The 18,523-nt window shown below is 46.3% G+C and overlaps 1 protein-coding gene across 1 annotated transcript in view; it reads right to left on the reverse strand.

The window, feature by feature from the left end:
* LOC146784520 (disintegrin and metalloproteinase domain-containing protein 9-like) overlaps window positions 1–18,523 on the reverse strand; it is a 1,652,657-nt gene that overhangs the window by 212,455 nt on the left and 1,421,679 nt on the right. The window contains exon 16 of the mRNA XM_085632972.1: window positions 5,350–5,533. Within this exon, the coding sequence (XP_085489098.1) occupies window positions 5,350–5,533 (184 nt within the window). The remainder of the gene's footprint in view (window positions 1–5,349; window positions 5,534–18,523) is intronic.

Raw genomic sequence — 18,523 nt, forward strand, 5'->3', positions numbered from 1 at the left:
GAATTGGATGATGTACCTTGGTGTTGAAAAATGTGATTGACTAATAATTCGGAATTGGCTTTCCAATTAAACGAGACTCCCTTGGGATTTTCTTGGTTGGTTACACAGAGAATGGACGTTATATGAGCACACTGCTTGGAATGATTTCATTATTTTGATGAATCACACGGTCCTTTTGTATAGATTGTAGTTATTGTTGGAGGCCCAGTGGCGGTGGGACCACATAAAGTAGAGCCTGATCAGAACTTTGAGAATAAGTATCCCAGAACAGATACCTGTGCGCTCTTTGCTTGCCACTATCACCACCAGTTTGTGTACAATTGAGTATTTATGTGGCGATTATTGCCACAGGCTGGCACATTCAAAATGCCACAAGACAGATGTTTCATTACCACAAACATGCACACACACATATAGATAGAAATATAGTTAGACAGATAGCTAAACAGACAGACAGACAGATGGATAGATAGATAGAATGAAGACAGATGGATAGATAGATAGAATGAAGATAGATAGATAGATAGACAGACAGACAGATAGATAGAATATCACAGTCAACCCTGTAGCTAGATCACCAGTTAGTCTGTTGTTATCTGCAAACAGGCTGTGGGATCACATCTTTCACCTCCACTGTTTGCATTTTTAAGTGTCTGGTTCAGCAATGCGCACTAGCAAGATAAATCCCACTTTTACCTACAAATACACAGAATCAACAAAAAAAGCTGTGGTAATATTAGTTTCATAGCTGTAAACCCAAGGCATCTGGCATTAACACATGCTCTCCTATACAAAAACACCAGCCACAGCTGTCGTGCTGCCCTAATACGGGAGAGAAATTAACTAGCAAAAGGGGTGTTTGATGTGAAGCGTAAAGGGTCTTCAGTAATACAAATCGTGTAGGGCCATTAACCGGTGCTAGTAAATTCGAATCGCAAACAGCAATTCAAGCCTAGCAGGTTGGCTTCTTAGTCTGTTGCTGAAGGCTCTCTCCAGGAAGCCAGTGCAAGGCATATACACAGGGCTGAGTGTCCAGTATGTAGAGCTAAAGTTTGTTTATCTGAGAGCAAAAGTGCAAAAGGAACATGCTAGGCTACCATTAGTTCATGCTGAAACCCCAAATAAAATCCATCCGCCATTATTATGTGCAAGTCCACATATCCTGATATAAAAGTACACAACTACTTTTCTAATTTATTTTCTGCTATCTGGAGGTTTATACATTGCTGCAAGCCCCCATGTGCACTCTACTTAAAAGCTGGCAGTTTGGCAATCAATCAACAGACATATATTGCAAAATCTCACCTGGATTTTTCTAAATGGATGGAAGCGATGCTAGATCCCAACTTCCCTCACCTACCTCCTTCGCCCAACTTAGTCAAAGCAAAAGAGGGAAGGTGGGGCAGGAGGGAAACAGAACAAGCGAAGGAAGAAGGGGTAGACGTCCAATGGATCTTCTGTGGGGATGATCTTCTAGAATCCTGAAGAAGAAAGCACAAGGTAAGTACTAATCATGAGTAAAAAGAGCTGACTGTATGTTATCCCCTTTTTCTAATGAAATACCTTGAAAAGACTATGCCAAGTACGTGTGAGAAAACAACTCCCAAGGGTGATAAAACACTCCCAAAGTCTAAAAGGAAGGACAATGTTCAGTATGTAGTAGGACTGCGGAAGTTTGATATTTAAACAACAGATGAACAATAATATACAAACCTAGGTTAGAAGCACCATAGGACTATACAGAACCCATTTATTTGAGAGTTTTATATAGCGCAAACTAGACCCGAAACATCAGGTATCGGAGCGCTTTACATGAGCACCAGTTTCGTTACATGAGGACACATTAATTTTTGTTAGGCACGGGGAGATTAAGTGATTTGCCCAGAATCACAGGACGTTGAGTGTCGTTGCCGAGACTCGAACCCGGTTCTCCAGCTTCGAGGTCGACCGCTCTAGCCATAAGGCTACATCCTCTCCTCTACCCTTATTAAAAATAATAATTATCCGTTACTCCTGCATCTAGGGAAAAACAAAAAAACGCATTTCCCCAGTCAGGAGGGAGCACGGAAAAATAAAAGGGCAAAAAGAGCAGGGTCACAATACGCAAATAAAACACCAGTTGGGTTTCTGAATAGTAATAGAGATTTATTCCTTTTCCTTTGCATCTAAAAGAGTATTACCAAAAATAAAGACCACCTCGGGAATGACCCGTCAATATCACCAGACCATCAGATAAGAGTTTTCTCTATACTCCAAAAATCAGCTCCAAATACACGAAAAAACAAAGACACTGCGTTTCTTTACAGCCCTTGATTTTTTCTTGTCTTTCAGAGACAAGTTACCAGGAAGCAAAGGGTTAAAGTGCAGAAGTTCTCTGGATACAATGTTGCCGGCCGGAAAGGAGCAGCATATCGACAGGCTCCGGAAGAACACCAGAGGACCCAGGAAGAAGAGGAAACACACAAGAAGCCCAGCCAACACGAGTGAGAGACAGCCAAAGAAAACAGCGGTCAACAGGATTGTAGGTAAGCTGGGAGAAAAACAGTGGAAGTCCTGGCGGGATCCATGCTGGAACACAAAGCGCGTTGCCAGCGTGGACCCCTCCTTTAAATACATATCAAGCGCCGCCGCCGCCCGCTGACAGAAAACATTGGGCAGGGCTCGAGTCTCCGCACTTGAGCTTGGGAACAGGCACCACTGCAACCAGCGTGCCCTGGGAAGCCCGTCACATATGCATATTTTGTAACATTTCTTTACATGTTTTTTAACAAGTTTCTATCCAGTACATAACATATCTCCAGTGCTCAGCTGATAACTGTGATTGCACCAAGCATAGTTTCTTACAACGTAGGCAAGTTACAAGAACAACACTTTGCAAATGCACCATTTGTTAAATGTGCCTGCTAAGATGCTGGCCAGACCACCGGTAGGCACAGAAGAGAAGCAGGAGCGGGAATACATTCATAAGAACTAAACAAATATGTGAAACATGACTAGCAGATCACACGTGAACACTATGTGAGAATCTAGGCGGAGGCACACGCACAGGACTGTATTACTATATACAGGAGCAAGGCTGTTGGTTGTATTTTGGGTGCTGGCACCTGTAGGGGAGTTGGCCCAAATGTTAACAATCAACTACATGGAGACTGAGAGCCGCGTAATGGGAACTGAGGAAGATGCATTGTGTCACCACCCCACGGCCGTGCTAACCATCATAATGTACTACTCCTTCGGCATCAGAGGGTTGGTGTGGGGTGACAGCGATCGAAGTATGTCAGGGGAAGCACTGTCGCTATGTTTCCGGTTTAAGCCTGGCTTCAAATACATTAGGACCTGGGACGCTGGAATGATGCGATTGTGCAGCCGCAGCCATCGAGCTGCCCTAATGTGGGAGACACATTAACTAGCAAAGGGGGTGTTTGATGTGAAGCGTAGCGGGTCTTCAATATTACAGTATCGGAGCGGGCCATTAATCGGAGACAGGCAGCAGTGCACGTAGAGCCAGATGGCTGACAGGAATTCAAGCCTAGGAGGTTGGCTTCTTTGTCTGTTGCTGAAGTATAATCACAGGCTTTCACATAAGCAGAGCTACATGCGCCCTCCAGGCCGGTATCTTCCTCTCTCTAGTGTCCCGCTCTCTTCAGGAAGCCAGAGTAAGGTGTATATACACAGGGCTGAGTGACCAGTATTTGCCCTGTCCACAGCAAATCTAGGAAAGCATTAAAAACGGCACTGTTCTAGATCTTACATTCAGTTTGGGTTGACAGTGGACGGAGATACCCTTGTTGGGGTTATTCGTGCGTGATATCAAATTATATTGTATTGTATTTAGAGTTAAAATATGTTAATCTGAGAGCAAATGTGCAATTATGGTGAGAACTGTCAACTGGCAACTGAGGAGCAGATTCGAGTCCCGCTGGGAGCTCTACAGTACGAGATTCTGAGCAACTCAATCTCTCCTCGCCTAAAAAAACAAGTTACTGCTCCTGGGGAAGAGGTCAGGGGAGGAGAAGACAAGCAGGGGTGGTGACATGTTTGCTTGTAAGAAAGAAGTCCCACCAAAGACGATGAAAACAGTACGTGGGCCATGGGAAACTGATAAGAGAAACACACGAGGCACAACCGGAAATAGAGTGCTACAGCCAATATAAACGGAGGAAAAGTAAGAGGAAAGCAACACAAACCAATGAAAAGGAAGGACAGTATGTAAGCCCCTTTTAAGATGTCTATTACATACAATATATTTCACAAGCACAGCACAAGCGATGTGCAGGAAAAACCTAAGAAGACCTGCCTTGCCAATACATCATTGTTGCCACCACTGTCAATCCTCTACTGCCTGTCCAGCTGATTTCAATTAGGCACTGTAAAGAGGGTGCACATGTGTGTTCTCCATAGCATCTTCAGACCACAGTGCCCAGTTCTGGGTCGTACTCCATGTTACATAGAAAGGCCTCCAATGCACATGCATAATTGTGTGATGAGCTGAGACTAGGGGGGTTCAAAAACCTGCAGAGTTGTATTTGATGTTTGTAAGGTATCAGCATATTCCACCCAGAATCATGCAGGTACTTTTCGCCAGCTAAACACCTTATATTAGGAGGGCCTGTAGGTACAATGCAATATTGGCAGCAACCGTAGTAATACAAGGCTGTAACACTACTCTGAAAATTGCAGTAGCTTAGAATGCCTCACATAAGTGTGGCAGAATAAAGGTGAATACTTGCATCACAAAGCCCATTCTAAATGAGGTATAGTCACAAAAGCATTTTAGAGAACACAGAGTAGTACTCCTCTGGTGCTCTTGTTAAGTAATCTTTCATGGCTTTGTGAATTTGGCCCTAAAACATCGAAAATGAGAACAAAAGGGAACTATTCAGAGACTATTCCTAGACAATTCATACAAATAAAACGTTCTGCGTCCTCTTACTAATAGGAAGTTTGATATTTTAGAGCAAATTCACTAAGGCATGTAAAAGTATGCTAGAGAGATCTCCGGTAGTACTACTTCCTTTACTCATAAATGCTTTTCTGAATCGGTCAACAGTAACATTTTAAAACAGGACATATGACGTTGACCAATTTGCCTGCAATAAATATTTCATAGTATAGTTTTGCAGAAAATATTTACACATTTAAGTATGCTTTTTAGAGTTGTGCAGGCATATAGCTAATTAACACGCAGCAGAAATCAGTTCTTAAAAATGAAGACACATAATAGAAATTGAATCACTGTTGAAAAATGAAAACTACAGGTATTAACCAAAATGTAAACAATGTTTATCTTAGAAGTAGCAAGTTGCACAAGACAATAGATTACCGGTGTTCTGTATGTGTTTCTTTTACCTTGCCTTTGTCACACATTGTACCATCTGGAACCCAAGAAGAATCCACAATTTTCTCTTTCTTCATAAAGTCTATTGATGTACATAGTGTTTTTTGTGGTGCGTAATAAATGATGGCACCAGCTGAACCTTTGATTGGCAAGTTTGATGGATATGTACATTGCAGCTTTCCACACAAAGTGCCCCTGAAAAATATAAAAGAGCTTATTTAAAATGAAAACTTACAAAAGATGCAAGCTTATCAATCTGGTTGATTATTGGTCTGTAATGTTTCATTTATTGTTGTTAAATACATTATTGAATACAATATGTTTGTTCTTTATTCCATACTGTTTGGCTTTAAAATGTTAACTTAATTGCATCCATGATTCTATAGAGATGCACAAGAGGAGTATCAATCAGTTTACAGATTGTGAGCTACCGGTCTCAGGAATCTAGGAATGCCTGTGTTTTTATTAGCGTGATCATCCATACACCATCTATCTAGATACCGAAAAACACATAAATTGCTTATTTCCAATTAATGGTGTGACTGACAGTTGAAAAAAAGAGTTATTCAAACATATAATTTTCGTTATGTATTTAATGAGTATGGTATCAGGTAATCTCTCAGCAATAGGAGGTGAAGCACAAATTTCAAACACCAAGATCATTTTATATGTACGAGAGTGTGCTTAAGGAAACTAAGGCAAGAACCAACTGAGATGAGACACTGAGAAAATTGAATGTGAATGGTCTAAAGATTTTGAGGAAAAGTTTATTTATGCAGTTTTTTTGTTACTGCTTTCCCTACAGTTAAATGGTCTTTCAATGTATCCGTTGAAGCGCTTTAATTTATTAAAAAAATAATGCCTAATTCAGTTGAGTTTACGTTAACATTAGTAGCATAACTAGTGTAGGAGAGTAGGATCTGCTTCACATGTTTACCCCCACTTTTTGCTGGTGTTTCACTGTTTTTCGACTTTAGTCTGGCTGGGACCCTGCTATTCAGGGCCCCAGCCTAGCTGCTTCCTCTCTAAAATGATTCCATGTACTTTAGGTACATTACAGATTGGATCTGAGGTGCCCTTGTAAGCCCCTAGTATTTAGTACACTATGTACCCAGGGCATAGGTACCCCAGAGGCCTACCAGGGGCTGAAGCATGTATTATGCCACCCCTGGAAAGCCACCCAAAATGACACCACGGTCTGCTACTGCAGCCTGGGTAAGGTGATGCATGCACCGCTTACTGTGATATAGGTTACCTATATCACTATATATATACACACATATAAACCTATAAGTCACTCCTATGGCAGGCCTTATCAATCCTGAAGGCAAAGTGCTTGGTTCTTATGTGAGAGGGTGCCCCTGCATGAGCAGAGCCCCTCTGCAGCGTTCGGAGACCCTTTTCTGATGCTGTTTGTAGTGCAGCCTGACCATATACTCTTGAGTGCATTATAACCAAACAGTAAATGCTAACTTTGGATTGGCTGAACGGAAACATGTCGTGTTTGGTGTCAAACACCTTGGAATCATACCCCTGGTGTGGGAGTATGATCCCACCCTTCTAGAGGGAGAGACATGACAGCACGGGAATACCCGGTAGGAACTTAATAGAGCCCTGGCATCACAAAATGGATGCTGCAGCCACAGACAAGGGTCTGGCCTCCTGCTGCTGACCCATACTCCAGCAGGGGAGGCATGGACAATAGGTTTCCTGTCACAGAGAGGTGTAACCACCTCCCATACAGGCTTATGTGTATTGGGGCTGGGTGGGAGCACTCTCGGAGTGCTTTGAAGTACTGCACTGGGGGCACATTTGGTGTCCCTGTGCATAGTCCAGCTCAAACCGGTTCAGGGGCTTCCAGCTCCTGCTCTGGCGGGAAACTGGACAAAGGAAATGGGTGTAGCCACCCCTCTTTCCAAATCCTCCCATAGGTGGGTCGTAGTCAAACCCCTTCCTTAGGTATAAGTAAGGAACCTCTGTAACCAGAACTTTAGATTACTCTGGACAAAACTCTTAAGCCAAATCCTGGACCTTCAACGCTGTGCTCAAGACCAGAGGACTGAAGAAATCTCCCTTGGGGTCAAGGAGTGACTCCCCTGCTTGGCAGGCACCAAAGAAGCAACTGACCGATCTGCATCGCCGAAGCTCTCACCGGACGCCGAAGTCTTTGCATCACCAGAGGTGGATTTCCAGACTTCCCCGAGGCTACCCTGAGTCCACAGCAAAGCTGAGGCCCGTAGCTATCGTGGGTGACGTGGAACCGTGACCCCTAGACACCGTGGACTTTTGCAGCAACACTATCTTCCTGCTCCTCCTCAAAGTTGTGCTTTGGGCTCCGAGTAGCCCCAGCCTTGAGCACCTCCTGCACCGAAGATTGCTGGCCTCGACTCCACAAGTGACCCGTGGGCCAGTTTCGAGTGCGACCGCTCAAGGGTCCTTCGCGATCACTAGCCCGTTGGCTAGCAGGTCCCCACAAAGGCAATTCCTCTTCTAATTGGGCTTTCCTGGTTGCTCCAGACATGCCCTGACTTACTCTCGCTGGGTGAGTCCCTCAGACCTTGCTGGTCTGCACCGTAGTACTTTCTCTGTATTCCAGTGACATGCCGTTGCCAAGGCTTGTTGGGTCCATTCTCGTAGCCTACACCGCAGCACTCGACAGAGTTCGTCTGACAGCTCGAATCTGGCTCGTGGACTTAGTCGACGCCTCCTGGACCGCGTGGGTGAAGAGTCAAGATACCCATCAACTCACCTGAAGCACCCGACATCTGTGGGCATTGGTCCATCCTGCCCTCGGTCACTGGCTGGTGACCCAGACTCTGTCCCCTCTGCTTTCAGGTTCCTTACATCCTAGATCCAGGCTTGGATCTCTTGGGACACTTCTCCTCTTCACGGCAGCAGCTGTTCTTAGCAGGCTTCCATTGCAATCAACGGCACGACCCAACACCGAAAGACACCTATATCCCCGGCTTCCCTGGGTGAGGTAACTCGAGTACTCCGTTGCTCCCGTGGGTGCTAGCCCTAGAACTTCTTAAGTCCAAAAGGGTTTGGTCCTGACTCGATTCTAAGTGTCCCTAATCTTTAAATTTCCAACTGCGAGATTGCCCATAGAAGCTAACGGGAACCCGCGGTTGTGTTTACACACTGCATACAGTCCCCGTGGGTCCCCTGTGTCACTACCTCGGGTGGTTCCTTGGGGTCCCAGCGATTCTACAGGCTCTAGGCCTTGTGTCTATTCCAGTCGTGGTTCTTATACCACTTTTTTGGTATATGGTTTGGTACGCCCCTAGGGCCCAAATGTGTATTTGTGCTATTACTGATAATTGCTAACTTGTAAACAAAGTACTTCGAACTCCAGTCTCATAAAGAGACTAGAGGGGTGTGTTTTAACCTAAATACATATATTGTGAATATATACCTCGTGTGGTTGTCCTTTCATTTGATCATTCAAGAGATTATAGACTGGTAAAACAAGCTGCTTTACATTCCTTCAAGACTTAGCCTGAAGGCTGCTCTCCATAGCTACCACTAGGATAGCTTTCAATAAAGGTTGTCTTTACCCTATAACCAATAAGGGGTTATTTGGACTGATACAAGGTGCCCACTATAACTAGTGGACAGCATATATCAGGCCAACTTTTCACATTGGTGTGCAGCGTGTGGGATTCCAGCTTGCTATTGTTTTACCAGATAATCTCAATTGAGTAACTAACTGAAAACCACTAAAGGTACCCTATAATACAAGCTTTAGAATACAGTAAGTTCTACTGAACTTAGAGTTGTGTGTTAAGGGATAGCACACCCTTTCTACAACTCAAGAGAGTTTAATAGGCCACACTAGAGTAGGTAGTGCAATACACCACACCACACTAGTAATGTCTTCAAGGCCAGGAACCAGTAGGTCCATGCCAGAAGCCAATGGGCTTCAAGATTCCCAGTATGATAGACTACCATTCATGGAACTGAGAGCATTATGTACAACTAGGAAACTCAAGACAGGCAAAAGTCCAACCACCCAGCATCTCATAGAGGTACTCAGGCTGGATGTCCTTAGCAGATCTTTAGGATCTGAAGGGGTAGGCAGAGTGGGTGCGGCAGCACTTGAGGAAAGGTCTAGGGGTGTAATTCCCCATGACCTGACCTCTAATGCTGGCCAGGCAGATGACAATGATCTGGACCTGGGAAATCCAGCTCCCCTAGACAGTGATGGAGAGGACCATAATGGACCCCTCTTTGTCCCTCCTGGGAGAGTTGGTGGTGGGTTAAGATCTCCCTCAGTGAATTCTAACTATTCTAACTCATCTGTAGGGACCTCAATGTCCTCTCATAGGAGGGAAACCTCTCAGGATAGAAGGGAGAGACTGCTCAAGTTTCAGGAAGATCAGGTAGAAATCAGAAGGAAGCAGGTAGCCCTAGATAAGGAGGCCCTAGAGCTCTACAGAGCTAGAAAAAGGTTGGGACTAGAGTTCCATGGTGGCAGCAACAACCCTAGACCATAGAAACCTGAATAAGATTGTCCCTCCCTACCAGAGTGGGGATGACATCCACAAATGGATAACTGCACTGGAAAGGGCCTGTCAAGCACAAACGGTCCCCCATGAGCAGTGGGCAGCAATCCTATGGCTCTACTTTGCAGACAAAGGTAGAGATAAACTCCTCACTGTTAGAGAAGAGGAGTCAGATGATTACAACAGTCTGAAGAGTGCCTTCACTGATGGGTTTGGCCTAACCACTGAACAATACAGGTTAAAGTTCAGGGATACCCAAAAAGCACAGACTCAGGACCGGGTAGGCTTTGTAGATTGTGCTACTAAGGCTCTGGAAGGTTGGTTACTTGGCAGTAAAGCGCATGACTATCAAGGATTGCACAATTTGATTCTGAGGGAGCAGATCCTTAATAATTGTCAGAATCAGCTGTTGCACCAGTACCTGGTAGACTCAGATCTGACCTCTCCCCAAGAATTGGAAAAGAAGGCAGACAAGTGGGTCAGAACCAGGGTGAGGCAGAAGGTACAGAACCAAAGTGGTGAACCCAAGACACAAGATCCTAAAAACTCGGATAAGGGTGGGAAGAAGGGTAAAGACCAGAAGTCTTCACAAGGCCCCAAAAAACTTCTTCAAATGGGGATTCACAGTCTAACAAGGGAAAAGGCCAAAAGAAACCTTGGTGCAAAATCTGTCAACAGAAATCTCACTGGACCAGTGACTGCACCAAGTCCAAAGAATCTACTCCAGCCACCATTGCCCCTAAGGCAACTGTTCCCCCTAGTACAACTACAATAGGTGGTGGCAATGTCCAGAATAAGGGTGTAGTAGGGTTGACCCTAGGTTCTGAAATGGACTCTGGCCTAGTCAGAGTTCCAACTCAGGCTGTTCTTGGGGATGGGGGCATGGATATGTCCCCCTTTGTGAGTCCCAGTAATCTGGGCAAATACAGACAACAGCCTTTAATAAAGGGAGTAGAGGCTTGGGCATTCAGGGACACAGGAGCAAGTGTCACAGTGGTGACAAAAGATCTTGTGGATCCTGGGCAGATTATACTTGGTGAAAAGTACCAAGGGGCAGATTTATGAGCCCCTTGCGCCACTTTTGCGTCACTTTTAACATGGGAAAAGTGACGCAAAAGTGGCGCAAGGGGCTCATAAATCTGCCCCCAAGTGACCAATGCTAGCAATGTCAGAACAGACCATTCTCTGGCAGTTGTTAACTTCTCCTGGGGAGGGGTAACTGGCCTTAAGAAGGTTGTGGTAAGTGCAGACCTATCAGTACAGTGCTTGCTTGGCAATGATCTAGAATCTTCAGCTTGGGCTGAAGTGGAGCTCAGGACACATGCAGAAATGTTAGGGATACCTGCTCATGTCTTTGCTGTGACTAGGTCACAGGCCACAATGTCTAAAACTGGACAGGCCCTGGATTCTGGAATAATGGACCAGGTGCCTCCCAAGAGGAGGAGCAGTAGGGTTGAGGCAGTGCCTTCCCACCTGACTCAGAATGCTGATCAGTCTCCTCAGGGAGATGATCTTGAGCCTGAAGAAGGAACTGTCCCAGAGGAGCTTGAACCTGACCAGGTTGAGTTCTTGGGGACAGGGGGCCCTTCCAGGTCTGATCTGAGCCAGGAGCAGAAAACTTGCCCCTCTCTTGAACCCCTCAGAAAGCAAGCTGCTGATGAGGCTGCTGGGAATGCTAGTGGCACCCACAAAGTTTATTGGGATGATGGACTCCTTTATTCAGAGTGTAGAGACCCCAAGCCTGGTACATCCAGGAGGTTGGTTATACCTCTAAAGTTTAGGGGTTTCCTATTGACACTAGCCCAAGATATTCCCCTAGCAGGACACCTGGGCCAGAACAAGACTTGAGACAGAACTGGCCCCACATGTCTGAAGACACTAACGAGTTTTGTCACTCCTGTGTGACCTGCCAAGCCAGTGGCAAGGCAGGTGGAACCACAAAGGCCCCCCTGATACCACTACCTGTGGGGGGGTTCCCTATGAGAGGGTTGGGGTTGACATTATTGGTCCCATGGATCCTCAAACAGCATCTGGGCACAGGCTTATACTGGTGGTGGTGGACCATGCCACCAGGTACCCAGAAGCAATTCCCCTAAGGACCACTACAGCACCTGTGGTGGCAAGAGCTCTCCTGAGTGTATTCTCAAGAGTAGGCTTTCCTAAAGAGGTAGTATCTGACAGGGCTGCCAACTTCATGTCTAGTTACTTGACTGCTATGTGGAAGGAGTGTGGAGTGAACTACAAGTTCACCACACCCTATCACCCACAATGCAATGGTTTAGTTGAAAGGTTCAAGAAAACCTTAAAGGGCATTATTAAAGGACTCCTAGAAACGTTTAGGCGAAGATGGGACATACTCTTGCCCTGCCTTTTATTTGCATACAGGGTGGTGCCTCAAAAGGGGGTTGGTTACAGCCATTTTGAACTTTTGCTTGGTCTCCCTGTCAGGGGTCCATTGTGTCTGGTTAAGGAAGGATGGGAGTTACCGCTTAAACCCCCCAAACAGGACATAGTGGACTATGTAATTGGTCTCCACTCCAGGATGGCTAAGTATATGAAAAAGGCAACCAAAAACCTTGACGCTAGTCAGGAATTGCAAAAAGCCTGGCATGACCAAAAGGCTGTACTGACTGTCTACCAGCCAGGACAGAAAGTGTGAGTGTTGGAGCCTGTGGCCCTAGCAGCCCTCCAGGACAAATGGAGTGGCCCCCATACAATTGTTGAACAGAAAGGGGAGGTCACCTACTTGGTAGACCTTGGAACCCCTAGGAGTACCCATAGGGTACGTCATGTCAACAGACTAAAACCATATGTTGACAGGGCAGACATGGGCTTGCTCATGGCTACTGATGAAGGACAGGGGGAAGAGAGTGACCCACTCCCTGACCTGCTTTCTCAGAACCATGATGATGGGTCAGTTGATGGTGTAGCCTTAGCAGGCAGCCTCACTGCCCAGCAGCAAACTGACTGCAGAAAACTTCTCAGCCAGTTCAGATATATGTTTTCCCCGACTCCAAGTCAGACCACCTGGTGCACTCATGAAGTGGACACTGGGGACAGTCTGCCTGTGAAGAATAAGATCTACAGGCAACCTGACCATGTCAGGGACTGTATAAGGACAGAAGTCCAAAAGATTTTGGATTTGGGACTGATTGAACCCTCAGTTAGCCATTGGGCTAGTCCAGTAGTCCTGGTACCTAAACCTCACACCACAGATGGCAAGAGAGAAATGAGGTTTTGTGTAGACTACAGGGGTCTCAATGCAATCACTAGGACTGATGCCCATCTCATCCCCAGGGCAGATGAGTTAATAGATACTTTGGCCTCAGCCAAGTTTCTAAGCACATTTGACCTGACAGCTGGCTACTGGAAGATCAGACTAGCTTATGATGCAAAGCCAAAGACAGCATTTTCTACCCCTAGTGGGCACTATCAATTTGTGGTAATGCCCTTTGGTTTGAAGAATGCACCTGCCACTTTCCAAAGGTTGGTGAATCAAGTCCTTACAGGCCTGGAAGACTATAGTGCAGCACATATAGATTATATTGCTGTCTTTAGCTCCACCTGGGAGGATCACCTGATCCACCTGAGGAATGTTTTGGAGGCCCTGCAAAAAGCAGGCCTAACTATCAAGGCTACTAAGTGCCAGATAGGGCAGAGTCAGGTTGTGTACCTGGGCCACCTTGTAGGTGGAGGCCAGGTTCAACCATTGCAGAGCAAAATCCAGATCATAATGGACTGGATTGCTCCAACCTTCTTAGGCCTGACTGGGTACTATAGACGATTTGTCAAGGGGTATGGATCAATAGTGACACCCCTGAATGACTTAACCTCTAAGAAAATGCCCAAAAAGGTTCAATGGACAGCTAGCTGTCAAAAGGCATTTGATGACCTGAAGCAGGCCATGTGCACTGCTCCCATTCTGCAAAGTCCTGACTACTCCACAAAGCTCATTGTCCAAACAGATGCATCTGAGTTGGGGGTAGGGGCTGTACTGTCACAGTTGAATGATGGTCAGGACCAACCAGTAGCTTTCATAAGCAGAAGGTTGACCCCCAGAGAGAAACTTTGGTCAGCCATTGAGAAGGAGGCCTTTGCTGTGGTTTGGGATCTGAAGAAGTTGAGGCCATACTTATTTGCTACTCACTTCATTGTTCAGACAGACCATAAGCCCCTCTTATGGCTAAAACAGATGAAGGGTGAAAATCCCAAATTGCTCAGGTGGTCCATTTCCCTACAGGGGATGGACTATACAATGGAACATAGACCTGGGAGTAACCATGCCAATGCAGATGGACTCTCCAGATATTTCCACTTAGAACATGAAGACTCAACTGGTCAAGGTTAGTTTAATGTCCCTGCATTAGGGGGTGTTGTGTAGGAGAGTAGGATCTGCTTCACATGTTAACCCCCACTTTTTGCTGGTGTTTCACCGTTTTTCGACTTTAGTCTGGCTGGGACCCTGCTACTCAGGGCCCCAGCCTAGCTGCTTCCTCTCTAAAATGATTCCATGTACTTTAAGTACAGTTCAGATTGGAACTGATGTGCCCTTGTAAGCCCCTAGTATATGGTATACTATGTACCCAGGGCATAGGTACCCCAGAGGCCTACCAGGGGCTGAAGCATGTATTATGCCACCCCTGGAAAGCCACCCAAAACGACACCACAGGTCTGCTACTGCAGCCTGGGTAAGGTGGTGCCTGCACTCCTTACTGAGATATAGGTTCACTATATCTCACCATATACCCACATATAAACCTATAAGTCACTCCTATGGCAGGCCTTATCAATCCTGAAGGCAGAGTGCTTGGTTCCTATGTGAAAGGGTGCCCCTGCATGAGCAGAGCCCCTCTGCAGCGTTCGGAGACCCTTCTCTGATACTGTTTGTAGTGCAGCCTGACCATATACTCTTAAGTGCATTATAACCAAATGGTAAATGCTAACTTTAGACTGGCTGCACGGAAACATTTTGTGTTTGGTGTCAAACACCTTGGAATCATAACCCCACACCAGTAACTGGTGTGGGAGTATGATCCCACCCTTCTATAGGGAGAAACATGACTGTACTGATCTACCCGGTAGAAACCTAATGAGCCCTGGCATCACAAAATGGATGCTGCAGCCACAGACACAGGTCTGGCCTCCTGCTGCTGACCCAAACTCCGGCAGGGGAGGCCTGGACAATAGGTTTCCTGTCACAGGGAGGTGTAACCACCTCCCAGACAGGAGTATGTGTATGGGGGCTGGATGGGAGCAATCTCCGAGTGCTTTGAAGTCCTGCACTGGGGGCACATTTGGTGTCCCTGTGCATAGTCCAGCTCAAACCGGTTCAGGGGCTTCCAGCCCCTGCTCTGGCGCGACACTGGACAAAGAAAATGGGTGTAGCCACCCCTCTTTCCAAACCCTTCCATAGGTGGGTCCTCAGAGTATGTCCAACCCCCTACCTTAGTATAAGTATGGGACCCCTGTTCTTAGGACTTTAGAATACCCTGGACGAAACTCTGAAGCTGAATCCTGGACCTTCGACACTCTGCTCAAGACCAGAAGACTGAAGAAATCTCCCTTGGGGTCAAGGAGTGACTCCCCTGCTTGGCAGGCACCAACTAAGCAATTTGCCCGTCTGCATCATCAAAGCTCCCGCCGGACTCCGAAGTATTTGCAGCCCAGGAAGAGGATTTCCAGACATCTCAGAGGCCATCCCGAGTTCCCAGCAGAGCTGAGACCCGCAGCCCTTGTGTGTAGCGTAGAACCGGAACTCCTGGTCACCGTGCATATCTGCAAGTGCATTGACTTCTTGACCCGTGGGCCGCCATTTTGTGTTTCGTCTCGAGGTCCCTTCGCGATCCCTGGTCCGTCGACTGGTGGGTCCCTGAGGGGGTAACTTTGTATTTCCTTGGGCTTTCCTGGTTGCTCCAGACATGCCCTGACTCCCATCCAAGCGGTGGGTCACACAGACCTTGCTGGTCTGCACCGAAGCATCTTTCTCGTTTCTGCGTGGGTTGCTGTTGCCAAGGCTTGTTGTGTCCAATCCGGGCACCGATGCTGCAGCACTCGACATCCTTCGTGGGACAGCTCGAATCCAGCTCCTGGTGGTCCTCGACGCCTCCTGTCAAGCTTCACCTCTTTCACCTGAAATCACCCGACATCGGTGGGCATCTGCTCATCGCCTTCCTGGTCACTGGCAAGTGACCCAGACTCTGTCCCCTCTGCTTTCAGGTTCTTCTCATCTTCGATCCAGGTGTGGATCTCTTCGGACACTTCGCATCTTCACAGCAGCAGCACTTCTTCGCCAGCTCCCATTGAAATCGACGATGCGACTCGACACCAAAAGACACCTATTCACCTGGCTTCCCTGGGTGAGGGAACACGAGTACTCCGGTGCTCCCGTGGGTGCTAGCCCTAGAACTTCCTAAGTCCAAAAGGGTTTGGGCCTGATTCATTTTTAAGTGTCCTGAATCTTCAAAAATCTAACCGTGACTTTCCCCATATAAGCTAACGGGAGCTCGCGGCTGTGTTCACACACTGCACACGGCCCCCATGGGTCCCCTGCGTCACTACCTTGGGTGGTTCCTTGGGGTCTCAGCGATTCTACAGGCTCTAGGCCTTGTGTCTAGTTAAGTAATGGTTCTTATACCACTATTTTAGTATATGGTTTGGCTCGCCCCTAGGGCCTGACGTGTATTTGTGCTATTTTACTGTGATTATTGAAATGTAACTTATGTGTTTTGACCTCTAGTCTCATAAAGAGACTAGGAGGGTGTGTTTAGTAATAATTACATATATTTTATATATACCTGGTGTGGACATCTTTCATTTAGTGACTCAAGAGATTATAGACTGGTAAAACAACCTGATTTACATTCCTTCAAGACTTAGCCTGAAGGCTGCTCACCATAGCTACCACTAGGATAGCTTTCAATAAAGATAGTCTTTAACCTATATCCAATAAGGGGTTGTTTGGACTGATACAAGGTGCCCACTATAACTAGTGGACAGCATATATCAGGCCAACTTCTTACACTTTCTTCCTCTTTCTGCAGTTCTCTTGTCTTTCCGCACCTCTCTTGTCTCTTTCTGCAACGCTCTTGCTTCTTTTTGCACCTCTCTTCACCCTTCTTCCTCTTTTTGTGCCATTCTTCCTCTAAACGCACCTTTATCTTGTTTCTGCACCTCTCTTGCTTCTTTCTGCACTTCGCTTGCTTCTTTCTGCATTTCTCTTGCCTCTTTCTTGCACCTCTCTTGCCTCTTTTTGCACCTCTCTTTCCTCATTCTGCACCTCTCTTGCTTCTCTCTACACCTTTCTACCTCTTTCTGCACCTTTCTTCCTCTTTCTGCAGTTGTTACTTTTTTCTGCACCCCTCTTGCCCCTTTCTGCACCTCACTTGCTTCTTTCTGCACCTCGCTCTCTTCTTTCGGCACCTCTATTGTTTCCTTCTGTACCTCTCTTGCTTCTTTCAGCACCCTTCTTCCTCTTTGTGCACATTTCCTCCTTTCTCCACCTCACTCTATTCTTTTTGCTTCTCTCTTTCTTTTTGCACCTTTCTTGCCTTTCTGCACGTCTCTTGCTTCTTACTGCCCATCTCATGCTTCTTTCTGCACCTCTCGCCTATTTCTTGCACATCTCCTGCCTCTTTATACACCTCTCTTGCCTCTTTCTGCACCTCTCTTGCTTCTCTCCACACCTTTCTTCCTCTTTCTGCACCTTTCTTCCTTTCTGCAATTCTGTTGCTTTTTTCTGCACTTCTCTTGCCTATTTCTGCACCTCTCTTGCCTCTTTCTACAACTCTCTTGCCTCTTCCTGCACCCCTCTTGCCTCTTTCTGCACCCCGTTCTCTTCTTTCTTCACCTCTCTTGCTTCCTTCTGTACCTCTCTTGCTTCTTTCTGCACCCTTCTTCCTCTTTGTGCACCTTTCTTCTTTTCTGCACCTCACTCTCTTCTTTCTGCACCTCTCTTCTTCTTTCTGCACCTCTCTTGCTTCTTTCTACACGTCTTGCCTCTTTCTGCACCTCTCTTGCCTTTTTCTGTACCTCTCTTACCTCTTTCTGCACCTCTTTTGCTTTTTTCTACACCTCTCCTCTTGCTGCACCTTTCTTTGTCTTTCCGTGCCTTTCTTCCTCTTTCTGCACCTCTCTTGCCTCTTTCTGCCCCTCTGGTGCTCCTTTCTGCACCTCTCTTGCCTCTTTCTGCACCTTTATTGCCTTTTCAGCACCGCTTTTACGTCTTTCAGCACTTTTTGCTTCTTTCTGCACTTTTCTTGCTTCTTTCTGCAATCCTCTTGCCTCTTTCTGCACCTCTCTTGTTTGTTTTTGCACCTCTCTTGCCTCTCTCCACACCTTTCTACCTCTATCTGCACCTTTTTTCCTTTCTGCAGTTCTGTTGCTTTTTTCTGTACTTCTTTTGCCTCTTTCTGCACTTCTCTTACTTCTTTCTGCACCTTTCTTCTCTTTGTGCACGTTTCCTCTTTTCTGCATCTCACTCTCTTCTTTCTGCACCTCTCTTGCCTCTTTCTGCATGTCTCTTGCTTCTTTATGCACCTCTCTTGCCTTTTTCTGTATCTCTCTTGCCTCTTTCTGCACCCCTCTTTCTTCTTTCTGCACCCCTTTTGCTTGTTTCCTCACCTCTCCTCCTCTTGCTGCGCCTTTCTTTGTCTTTACGTGCCTTTCTTCCTCTTTCTGCACC

Source organism: Triturus cristatus, chromosome 11 (assembly GCF_964204655.1).
Source record: "Triturus cristatus chromosome 11, aTriCri1.1, whole genome shotgun sequence".
NCBI lineage: Eukaryota > Metazoa > Chordata > Amphibia > Caudata > Salamandridae > Triturus > Triturus cristatus.